This window comes from Uloborus diversus, chromosome 1 (assembly GCF_026930045.1).
Source record: "Uloborus diversus isolate 005 chromosome 1, Udiv.v.3.1, whole genome shotgun sequence".
Classification (NCBI taxonomy): Eukaryota; Metazoa; Arthropoda; class Arachnida; order Araneae; family Uloboridae; genus Uloborus; species Uloborus diversus.
In genome coordinates, this window is record NC_072731.1 from 109,176,328 (window position 1) to 109,189,315 (window position 12,988).

General features: G+C 31.1%; 1 protein-coding gene across 1 annotated transcript in view; it reads right to left on the minus strand.

Annotated features, from left to right (window-relative positions):
• Positions 1-420: 420 nt before the first annotated feature.
• LOC129231264 (probable leucine--tRNA ligase, mitochondrial) overlaps positions 421-12,988 on the minus strand; it is a 77,653-nt gene continuing 65,085 nt past the window's right edge. Inside the window, exons 14-20 of the mRNA XM_054865548.1 lie at positions 12,548-12,639; positions 4,546-4,636; positions 4,130-4,290; positions 3,410-3,487; positions 2,282-2,434; positions 1,116-1,184; positions 421-715 (exon numbers count right to left, since the gene is read on the minus strand). Of these exons, the coding sequence (XP_054721523.1) occupies positions 479-715; positions 1,116-1,184; positions 2,282-2,434; positions 3,410-3,487; positions 4,130-4,290; positions 4,546-4,636; positions 12,548-12,639 (881 nt within the window). The 3' untranslated portion in view covers positions 421-478. The remainder of the gene's footprint in view (positions 716-1,115; positions 1,185-2,281; positions 2,435-3,409; positions 3,488-4,129; positions 4,291-4,545; positions 4,637-12,547; positions 12,640-12,988) is intronic.

Consider the following 12,988-nt stretch of genomic DNA (forward strand, 5'->3'; position numbering starts at 1 on the left):
ACGAGAAAAAAAAGAAACTGGCTAATCTTTGAAATTTGATTACAACTTAAAATTTTCAATTTTAATTGTGAACCAAATTATTAGTTAATAGTTATTCTATTAAAATGTTGATGATGCCAATGCCCACAAATTTCTATTGACCTAAGGCTATGTCACTTATATTGGGGATGTCACTTATATTGGGGCTCTCCCTTTCTAATTTTCAGCATCTATTCCCCCAATATGCAGTTTTAGGGTATTTTTGGTTGCATTATGGGGATCATCACCCTTATGACCCACCTTCTAGATCTGTGTATGCCTCTTACCCAGATTATATATAGTAACTCCCACTTTCTTAAAAGATAAAATTTCCAAGAAAACTCATTTATATTTTAGGGCAAATTACTTTTCAGGTTTTTTTTTCAAATAGATAACAGTAGCTACAACAATAAAACAAAATTTAATAGACTGTACAACTCTAAAATACAATGACTAAGGATCAACTGTAAGCAGTTTTAGCTTTATGTTTTGTTTTCTTCCCAATAGGAGTGTACACTATATTGACTTCTGAATCATATTTCGGCCACACTTTATACCTTGCGTGTCGAACTTTACTTCCATTTAAAATATCAATTACTTTCCTTTGTCTAAGAGCTAGTTCAATTGCTTTTTCTTCTGACATTTTCAAAAATTCAGGCCTTGAAAGAGCAATAGCATCACATTCTTCTCCATTGAGCTAGGAAAGGAGTAATATACACTTTTTAGATTGCAGGAGTAAAAAAAATATATATATATAAATAAAAATAAAAATGTACTTGAGGTGGGATTTTTAATTTATATTGTAATTTATAGTTTTAATTTATATTGTAATTTTTACAATATTCACATATAATTTCTCAAACTAGCAATTAGCTCTTGACGATGTGCAAGAAAAAAACAAAAACTTCTAATTAACTACAGATAGTAATTAAAAAAAATAATTTGCTACAAAAAATAAAAACAAATTCAAAATCCTTATAAATGCACAAATTGGCAAACTGTTGCAGTTATAAAATGTTGTTTAATTTATTTCAACTTTTTAGCTCAAGTACATTTAATTAATGCATTCCTTATGGCAAAAAGATGATTTGAATTACCTTGATATGAATCTCCATTTCACAGTCATGGTCCAGTTCAGGCCATTTTTGATGCAAAACAGGAAGATTCTGTAAAGACAATGAAAAATAAGGTTGAATACGTCAAGCACATAACGCAAGATTAAATAGTTGCTAAGTGATGCTACAGTTTTACTGAAAGTCAAGTAGAAAAAAGGGTTAAAACTCTAAACATGAGAGAAGTTAAATAAAATAAAAATTTTGTTGCTGCAATATCTATACAATGATAAATCCCTCTATAATGATATTTTAAAGGTCTCCATGATTTTGAGTATAGTAAAATGGGAAATCCCCTTCATTGAACAATGTTTCTTACAATTTGAATGTCTATGAACAATATTCCTTAGAATTTGAACCCTCTTCTAAGAATGAGTGTTATTTCATATCCCTTTACAATGATAATTAATTTTCTAACATTGCTAGGAAAAAGAAAGAAAATTCTCTTATTTTCCTTTTTGTTGAACACCTTCTTTCAATCAAGGATGTCCAATGCACTTTGAACTGCATACAACTAAAGATTCACAAAACCTTAAAACAAAGATGGGGACCCCCATTTCTTATCTGATCATATGTAACCCTACATGTGCCTCAGATAAGAGCTGGGGAGACATTCTAAGGTGAAAGACAGTAGACAAACCAAGAGATAAAGCAGTGGCCATTATTAGGATGGAAATTGACCATGATTGCTTATCTCTATCATATTGGTATTTTCAGCTATCTAAACAGCCAACTTTGCAGCCTAAATGAGGAACCACACTGATAAGATGCCTTACACTGCAAGGAGCTTCTGAGGTGGAGAAGTAGGGCAGTGCTAGAAGGCAAATGATGAGACATTGATTTTTGCTGTTTTGTTTGCTAAACATATGTCTTATTCTCTGCCCATTGCAAAAAAAAAAAAAAAAAAAAAAAACATTTTTGAACTGTTCACACACAGGCTTTTCATAATTTAAGGATTTCAGAAAGATATTAAAAATTTCATATTCCATACAGGTTCCTGCCCAAAAACTGCATGATTCCAATATGCAGCACATGTAATAAGTAATATTAAACAGACCGTGAAGTATGCACTCAGTAATTATCCAATTTCGAATCATATTCATTTCAAACTTTCCAATTATGGAATGAGCAAATTTGTAGTATATACTTACTAGGTCATATGCACTGCTGCTGTTATTTGCTACACTGCAAAATCCAGACCATAATTCAGAAGAAAAATGCGGGGCTAAAGGAGCCAGCATGATGATGAGTGTGGCCAAAGTTTCCTGAAAACAATCTTCCAGGGCCATCATTTTAGGAACTCTCTGGAAAAATATACAAAAACTTTAAATATCAAATGAGCATAACAATCAATAAATATTCCTAAAATGTATGCTTCATAAAAATTGACGTCAAATCCACTTAACTTAACATTACTTTCCTTTTCCTACAGCAGAAAGGGGGTTAGTTTTGAAAAGAACAGGGATTAGTTATTAAGTCAAATAAAGCATTTTCAAGGACCCGTGGGAACCCTGTATTGATTATTCGCAAACAGCTTATCCATACTGCGGGTAATCTGCAATCTTTTACATTAAAAGAATTGCCGAAGAATTACTGAATGTAGATAAATGCACCTATTTTAGCATAATGAGGAAAAGTGTACTTTTAGACTATTATATTCGTTTCTTCCAATGACATAAAATCTTCTGTCACTGAAAACTGACTAGTTGAAACCTGATTTTTAGATCTACATCAATAGCGTGTGTAAACGAGTGACCAGACAAGATTTTGTGTGAAACAATTCCTTCCCTCTTCTCCATAAGTTTTTGGCATAATCTAGCGAGATCTGTTTCATTTGAGCTGTTTGCACGATGTGCTCCAGTACATGGGGAAGAGGGTGTTTTCTGTTCCAAGAGAAAGTTCTAGAATATTTTTAGGGGCCTTTTCCAGTTAGCTCCATAGCTGCGTGAAGTTCCTTTTTTCAGCATTTGTAAACATCAAGACTCAAAAAGAAAAAAAAAAAAAATGTGGAACATATTTACCTTTTATTACGAATGTGTTTTATAAGCATTTCCTTTTGTTTAAAGTCCAAAAATAAACAAATAAAAATACGCATTTTGTAGGCAATAGTATGCTATTTTAGATGCCAAACATTTGACCTATGGCTAACTTTTGGAAAAACTGAACATGACACATCAGTAATAATTTATTTAAAAAAAAAATTTTTTTACTGGTAAAAAGCTTGAGAACAAGGGTATTTTTTCCACACTAAAAAGAGATAAATAAAGGACACAACTTACTCTAAGATCTCCAGTCAAACCTTGTAATTTGGAGATTGCTACACTTAACTGCCTTGTGTTCATATAATTGTGAGTCACCTAGAAATTAAAATACACTTTTTTTCAAAAATTTCCATAATTTTAAAAACGTTTTTTGTTTTTTAAATCAATGGTGTAGCTACTTTCATTCTCAACGATCCTTTCCCATTTGCGAATGAACACATTTTTCACATTATGTTTGGGTTATATTGCCAAATGTTGGTAAGTTTGCAGACTTTTGACAACTTTAACCATACAAGTCACAAACTAGTGAACCTAATTTTTATAACTGTTGAGATTATCCTTTTAATTATGTGTGTGTGTTTTTTTGGGAGTATCATGTTGAATCAAGATTCATTAATTTCACTGATTTTATTTCATACACAATATTTACACTTAAAATATATATGCAATATAAACTAATATTTGAACTAACTCCACTTTAACTCATTTAATAGTTGCTGAGAGTAAACAGTCCAATAAAAAAGGAATGGCTTTATTTTTAATTTATATGAATCCAGAGTGCTAAAAAATGCATCAAAACTTTCATTAACATAAATTTAATTAACATATTCTAAAATGTAATTGAAAACATATTATGAGAAAATATTCAATTCCAGGAAATTATGCCACAGAATATTTTTTCTAAAATAACTATCACATCACAAAAAATAAGTATTTTCAATTTAAAATTTTGCTTACCCCTTTGATATAAAAGTTTCTGGCACTTTTTAATTGTACTGCATGCTTTTCTATATCCTCTGCACTCAAATTAACTTTTGAGTCAACATCATTTCTTAACTGCATGAAATCAGCTAAGGTCAACCAAATTCGCCATTGCCAATTCTTTATTCCAGGGAACACTAAAACACCACAAATATAAAACATCAGCAAAAAAAAGTGCAAAAGGTGGTTTTACTTATTTACAAACATGAAATAGAAAATAAGTTATAATCAGAATTAATTATACATAGTGTCAGCTACATAAAAATACTGCATATTTCTTCAAATTGATGAGTTTAAACTTCTTAATTCAGGTTTTGTTTACAAAGATAATTAGCTTTAAAATCTTTTTTTTTTTTACGAAAAGAAAAATAGAAAAAAAAAACTTGTCTTACATTCTTCATTCCATTTTCTAGGAGATTGTGGTGCTACACTACCCAAAACAAACAAACGAGTTGTGTCAATACCATATTCATTTATCACTTCCTATAGTGAGAAAATATATATACCCCAGGTTTTTTAAGTGTCATTAATATTCGAATTATCATAACATAAAATAAAAAAATAAACATTTTTCTTTTATCTTATAAAGAAAAGTGAAAAAACAGGTTTTTATTTTCCAATGAGGTAATGCAGAATCAATTTTCATTAAAATAATAACATTGATAGTACAGTAGAGTCTCAGAAATCCGAGTCTTGAAAGTTCGAAGTTCCGCTTAATCCGAGGTGCTTCATTCATATTTTTAATTTAATTTTTTAGTCGCTCAACAAATATTTTCATTAAAATATGAAAATACAAAATTTTGCTTCCTTAAAACTAATAACCTTCCAACAGGAAATAAGAAAAAGACATTGAGAAGTTTGTTTCAACAACTCAGAGACACGAAATATTAGATTAAAAGATAATGTATTGTGACTACAAGAGATGTATTTAAAGATGCCTTGGATATAATAACATGATACGCAAAATTGACATTGATTTTTGATAAAGAACGTGTTAACATCCCTTTTGGAGTATCTGATTGCAATAAAAAGTAGGTGCACAACTCGACGCCACATGAGCTTCAAAAAGGAAATTTTTCTCAAATAACTTTTTTTGTGTTATGCAAGATACATCTCGTACATACGCACTCTGATAGATACAGAAAACTCAACAAAATGGTATTGGGCACAGTCAAAATGCATGTTCTGGTTGCTTAAAATTGCGCACATAAATACGCTCTGATATCGTGAAAAACTAAAATCATAATTCCTTTAGACGCAATTAAAACGTAAATTTATGTTAAAATTTTAGTAAAATTTTCCGTGAAGAAAATATTTTTTTCTTTGCACAAGGAAGTAAAACGTGTTCCTCCTATGTCGCCCAAATAGTGTCAAATTTTCAATCTCGAAGAATTTCCGGATAATCCGAGGTGACATGAGCCCCAATTAACTCGAATTTTCGAGACTGTACTGTAGCAATAAAAGGTCATTCCACATTTTGAAACGAATTCATATGAAATATTTCAATATGAAGGGATTTGAAAAATCAAATTCTGAAGTGAGAAATTGCACGGGAGGAATTTATCTCCAGGAAGAAGTCCTTTATTAGTTTTATAACCAAGTAAAAAATATTGCAAATGCTTTTCACTAAAATCAAGACTAATAGTGAAAAAAAAAAATTTTTTTTTTTCAAACTGTATCTTATTTTAGCACACCTTGTTTACAAAGTGACATCAGCAGCATGCTTTAATTTTACTCAAATCTATTAGAGGTTTTATTACACATATGATTCTAGAATATGTACATGCATGCCAAGAAAAAATAAATAATCAACACAAAGCCTCAAAGAATTACAGCAACTGGCTATTCAAGGTTCCTGTGGAACCTCTAACCCTACACCACAGTGGAGCGAAAATGCCAAAAAGCGCTTAAAAGTGTTTTTAAACCTCTCGCTTGTTTGTTTACACAGGCATGTTATAATGGATTTTTCTCGATTTACTTATGTTCAGGGTCCAAAGTTCGCAGGTTTACGCAGCTAATTCTTTTTTAGGGTCTTTCTACAGGCCATTTATGTCTAATTAATATTAATTTCTAAGAGGACATAAGGAGACATTTTTTTTGTAGAGTGTTTTAAAGAAAATAACCTTGAATTTGAAGTTTTTGGCTCCCTTCAGCTTTGTAGTGGACGAAGGGCTCTAAAATTCTAGTTCTGATTGCCTAAGAGGTAGGCCTGTGCAAATTTATTAATCCTCAATTGGTTTAGTATGGAAAAAAAAATCCCCATTTATAAGCACTTTTTGGCATTTTTGCTCCACTGTGCACCAGTGTGAAAAAGCTGAGTAGCAAAACTGTGAAGCTGTGAGTGGACCAGACAACGATAAAAGAAAAACAACAAAAGTGTTGAATTAGGCCTGGAGTCGACAACATCTTTTTACAGCCACTTTTCAATTTATTTTCAAAAGAATTTTTAAAGTCTCTGCATTATATAAGAATACAGAAAGTAAATGCATTATAAAAATACAATAAACCAAGATACTTTAATCATTTTAATGGCTTCCTTGATCCTGTTTCATTATCACTGTAAGGTTTGAACTTCTGAGTGATTATCTGATGTTAAAAGAACACAAGTTTTTGAATTTTTGTTAGTTAACTTGTTTCACGATGAGTTGAAAATGAATTTCATAAGAGAAATACATGTTTGCCTGAGCAGCTGGACTCAAAAGATGACAACAAAGCAAAAGAAATTTAACTAACTACCAAATAAAAAAAATATATTCATGTCAAATAAGTATTAAAATAAGGCAGGTAATAACAGTTGTGAAATCAATGAAAATAAAATGTATTGCAAAATTTAGATTTTATTTTGTTGATCCTGTATTTACATTGCTGAAAAACTATTTTCAAAGCATTTGATGCAATGCATTTAGCAATCTATCTTAACTTTTGATCGAAAACTTGCTTATAATAGCATTGATAATAATTTCTTAGCTGGAGCGAACATTTTTAAGGCATCAACTTTTGAAATTTTGAGCTCCTTTTAACGAAACCAAAAAAATAAAGGATAAAATTACATTTCTTTTTAATAAGTGGTCACTTACATTCAATTTTGCAGTGAAGAATTCCTGACTTTGGCGGATCTTTAAAAGGTTTATTATTATTATTATGTACTGATTTATTTTTTTGCATGAATATTGACCAACGTAACTCAATCTCTATCAAAGACACATTTCAGAATTATTGAAATTTGTAAGAAAGAAAACCTTATCACTTCATTCTACCAATGATTAGAGAAAAACGGGCTTACAGTGAAATGGACAGAAAACAATTATATAGATTCACATTGAATAACCAGTTAAAGCACAACTAGTTGATGCAATTTCTCAATAATAAACAATACTTTAAACTTCAGTATTTTATAAAAATTCTATTTGGGAAGAGGTAGAAAAATAAAGGCCTATCAATGATGGCAAACTGTCCAAAATATGCAACAGACAATTCTACATCAGTTAGAATCATAAAATATATAGCCTAGGGAGGATACGTTTTAAACAATAAAGCACAACAACTATGTGTATAGATAGATCTACACTGTAGTGAGAAGGTAACACGCAGCATCTGCAGAAATGAGTTTCAGAGATATTTGAAGAAACGTATTTTGGATTCTGTACTAACAATAGGGAAATGTTGGAGTTTGACATTTTTTTATGCTTTACTTTCAGGGAAACCAAATAAAGAAATTTGTACAATAAAGATAAAGTAAAGTAGATGGCAAAAAAGAAAAATTTGCAGATACTGCCCTTTACCTTTTCACTGCAGTATCTATACATGCACGCAGGGGCGGACTGGCTAGGTCGGCTAGTCGGGGATTCCCGACTGGGCCAACCGCTGAGTGGGCCACTTTAAGCAATTTTTTATTGAACTTAATACATTTAATTCACAGCTAACATTTTTTAAAGCGTAATAATAGAAGAAAAAATGAAATTTGTTCACTCAATGGGAAAAAAATGTTTGGGAAGCAGGCTTATTTTTTTCCCATCCTCAGAAGGGGCCAAAATAAATAGTCGAAGTCCACAGGTGTGAATGCTTTCCTCTCTTTGTCAACATTCTCTCTAGTTTTTAGAGCTCTGGGGTCTATGGCTCCCACATTGAGGAAACGGGAGGGGACCAGAGAAATTAGGGTCCGACGCGGTCTGAAAAAGAGCCCGGGACAAAAAAAGAGTTTTCAAAATCTTATATTAGTACGTCTATTAACAACAATTGGCCTGCACCACTAGACAAAGCGGCCCCGGCCTTCTATAAATGTGTGGGCCATGCTTTGGGGTGTTGATACATGAGCAGCGGCATGCACAGGGTTGAGGACTTTGATGCAGGAATAGTGATGTAAAATACCCGGGTATTTATTTTTAGGGGTAAATACCCAGGGTATATACCCGGGCAAATACCCAAAATGGGTAAATACCCGGGTATTTATTTCAAAAATTTATATTCAACTAAAATACTTTTCTGTATATATTCCATTATGTATATATACAACCAACCATATACAAAACAACAAATTTTTGCCCAAAAATTGTATTTTGATCACATATTTAAAGAATTATTGTGTGAAACAGCTTAGCAATCTAATATGATATTCACATTAAATGTGTTGGATACGCCTAATCAATGTTGATAGCCAAATTTCAGATATAAAAAGCCATTCTACAAAAAGAAAAAAGCTTAACTGGTTACAAAAAAAAGCAAACATCAATTTTTTAAGGTCCTAGTCTTTTATAACCCAGTAATATGTCCCTGCATGACACCAAAATGTAACGAAATGTTGTTCAATTTATTATTACTATTTATTTACCTATATCTTATGCAGAAATTTCCTCCAAACTTAGTTCAATTGTTCTGGTGTATTCTGTATCACACACATATATATGTATATATATAGACACACATAATATACATAAACATTTGAAATTCATTTAAAATTTTTAATCTTTTATTTTAGGGTTTATGTTTAAAAAAGAAAATAGTCACCTTTTAATACTACCTAAAAAATTTTTGAAAAATGAGCAATTACTAGGGGATTTACCCTGCCTTCGGATAAATACCCAAAAAAATATTTACCTTCCCACCCTACAGGGGAGCAAATGCAAATGAGCAAGGCAACAGAAAAGAAAATTTTTGCTTTTTTTTTTGCTTATTAATGTGAAAATTGTTTCTATATTTTCCATGTTATCACTTAAATATCAATAAAATAAATAACACCACAGTGTCTTAATAACTTCTCAGTTTATTCTTCCAAACATCCCTCATGCTTCCTTTTTTTCTTTTTGGATATGACTAACCTAGATTGTGATTTTGAAATCCTGAAGTTCATAATGAATTGCTTATACTTCTCCAATTATGACATTGAAAAGAAAGATTCTTTGGTTCACGATATGTTTCTTTCATGATTTCATCAAGACTTTCAATGAAAAAAATTATAAACTGTGTAATACATATGTATATATCAGTTTCACCAATTATTTCATATTTAGATTTTTAAAAAAAATTACTCATTCACTTTTTTGCATTTTTTATAAAATGCCCAGTTTTTGGGTATTTACCCAGGCCTTGGGTAAATACCCGGGTAAATACCCTAAAAATATTTACCTACCAGCTGGGTATTTACCCGATCCACATCACTATGCAGGAACGAGTTAAGTCCAAACTTTTCCTTTTTTAAAAATTCATGTTTGCGTGTGGAGAATTGGTTGTTTCGATTGGTGCAACAATGGGTCACAAATGTAAGATTAGACCTCTGCTTTCTAGTAAATAATGTGGGAAAGATATTAGCCTTTCAATCGGACACTAATGTTATTTATTGGTCTTACCAAAAATGAGTGAGTCTGGACTTACTTGGTTCTTGGTTTTTGCATCAAGGCCTAAGAAGGAAATTGTGTATTACAGATTTAAGGTAATTTGGGACACATTTTGAAAAAAAAAATGGTATTGAACAATTTAGAGTTTTGAAATTTTTTGCACTGATTCACCATCAGTTTGATTCGCAAAATCATAACATAAATATTTAAAAAAATATTTAAATTTAGTTATTGTTTCCTAAAAAAAAATGGAGTTGTTTTAAATTGCTAAAACTCAAAATATTCTTGGTCAATTTTCAAATTTTTTTCAAAAAACTATGCACAAATATCAAAGTTTTAACTTTTATTCGATGATTTAAAAAATATTAATTCAATAAAAACAGAAAATATTTCAAAAAAAATTTTGAAAAATTCAAAGATACTTTTTTTAAAAAATCATATTTTTTGAAGTAATGTTTTTTTTTTTTTTTCAAATTCACAGCATAAAAGTCAAAGTAAACTGTTTGAAAAAGATATGCTCCAAATTTCATTGGTTTATCTTTATCAGTTCTTGACTTATAAGAGTTTGAATGCCAAAAAGCGGGAAAAATTGTATCATGGAGAGAAACGTATTTGAAGTTTTAAAGTTAAATATATTAGTTAAAAGAATGCAACAAAAATAGTTATATCTTTCGTACTAATTAGGATAGAAACAAGATTCTAACATCCTTTTAAGCAGAAAAAGACGAAGAAGTTTTTTTAAAATGATTATTAAAAAAATGCAAAATTTGACACATTTTGTTTCCCAGACCCCCTTAAATATTGAAAAATTGCCAGACAAAGTCTTCAAACCTTAGGCATTCCCTTAAAGTCACTAAAGATAGCTTAGAACTTCACTTATAGAAATTTTTATAGAAGAGCTTCGTAACGCTTTTATTTGCACTATAGCCGAAAATTGATTTTAATTTCAGAAAAAAATGCCCAGAGAGAACTAGTGTTTCCTCCAGACCAAAAAAGGGGCAGTGAGCTTTCAGATAAAACGGTAGAGAAGTTTTGTTGAATAAAAAAGGTGCTTCTTTTACTTTTTGGTATACTAGGTACTTATAAAGTTTAAGTGTTTTCAATAGTAATTATTTTTAAAATATTAAAAAGCTTTTTGATATTTAGTTTTAAAGGTAATGCAAAAAAACTCAGATATATTCTAATCAGATTCTTGTGGATAAATGATTGAAACGAAAGAATGACGTTTCAGGGACAGGGCTCGAAGGTTAGCTTAATGCGGAAGGCACGGTGCCCTTCTAAAAATTCTTGGGGGAACCTTTCTCTTTTCCTTTCAATGTTTCCAAACATATTAAAAGATTATATTTTTTAAATTTCAATGTCGGAAAATTTCGAAGGAGAATCGCCAGATTCCCTATAGTAACGAAATGTAGTTTAAAATTGGGTCAAGTACACTTCAGTTTTTAAATGCTTCCAAATGAGATCACTGACCCTCCTATTCTGTCAAACGTGACCAAAGTTAGTTTTGCGTTTTTTAATAATTCAAACTCTAAACGTTTTTGTAGAGAGCTCCCTATGCTGTTCAATAAAATTACATTAATTTTTATTAAGGGTAGCCTAAAATTGCATTTTTAAAACTTCCCACTGCGGATAATTTCTGGGAAGAGCCCCGTATATTCTATTGTAAACAAAGATAGACTAAAATGGATTTCAATTTTGAAAAAAAAAAGTTAAGAAAACAAAATTGTGGAGGAACCCCTTGTTTTCCCTCTCCTTGAACGCAACCGAAAATTGTAAAATTGTGTTTTTTGACATCAACTTTGAAAATATAGCTTCGAAGGGACTTAGAACCTTGAGTCCCGACTCTTTTCTTAGGCCTGTATACATCAACCCATTTCAAAAAATTTCGGGGGAAATCTACCTGGTTCCTCATCTCTTTCATCCTGTCCTTCCTATGTTGTCAGTATAGAAGCCTAAAGATGTGCCTTTTCAGGCCTATAATTATAAGTATCCTTTCAAGGCACATAAAAAATGTGTCAGTGTTAGCTATATTTTACGTTTCATAATTTACTATTTTAGAACTTTAAATCTTGATTTAGGAACTTGAAGAAAAATAGGAACTAGTGGTAGTTTAATGTTTTTGCTCGACTAATTTACAGAAGTGGGCCAAAATTTATTTTGCCGACTGGGCCAAAGTCAGCCAGTCCGCCCCTGCATGCATTTTTGTCATCTATTATACATTAGCTTTATTGTACAAGTTTGCTTATTTGGTTTCTGCTGTAAAAAACCTCTAATTCCAACATTTCCCTATTGTTAGTATGGAATCCAAAATGCGTTTCTTCTAATATCTCGAAAACTCATTTCTGCAGATACTGCCATTTACCTGCTCGTGGCAGTATAAGAGACAATTTCACTTATTGGACTTCACTTATTTATCTCCCCCCCCACCCCTCCCTATGACAAATTTCCTGTGCCCACTGTCCACAATTGTTATTTTTCAGCCTTTACATTACAATGTTTTCTTTAAGACATTTTTTTTCTTGGTGTGAGGGAGGGAGCAATAGAATACTTTTTATGATCATACCTGAGGATCAATTCCATTATGTTTGGATTTGCTCATTTTCTCCCACTCTTCAATGACTTGAAGCCCAGAACCTTTCTCCACCGGAGATGACTCTAAAGACAATGAAATAAAAATTAGAATCCCAAATTAAATTTTGACAAGCTTAAGAAACACTGAACTGGCGATTCTCAAAATGGAGGCATCAGAAGAATGAAAATGTTAATTAGAGAGCTTTTCGAAATAAAATAATTTAGAGAATTGCATTCAATATGGCTAAGATGATCAATACCAATTACTGACATGATTGTTGAATTTTAGGGTAAATTACAAATATATAATGAAAAAAAAAATAAATAAATAAACCCCCCAGTTCAGGATAAATTTTTATAGATTTTTCATATATTAGATATTTCATGGATTAGGTAACACTGTTGAACTCAAAAGGGACCCTACGGTTCTAAG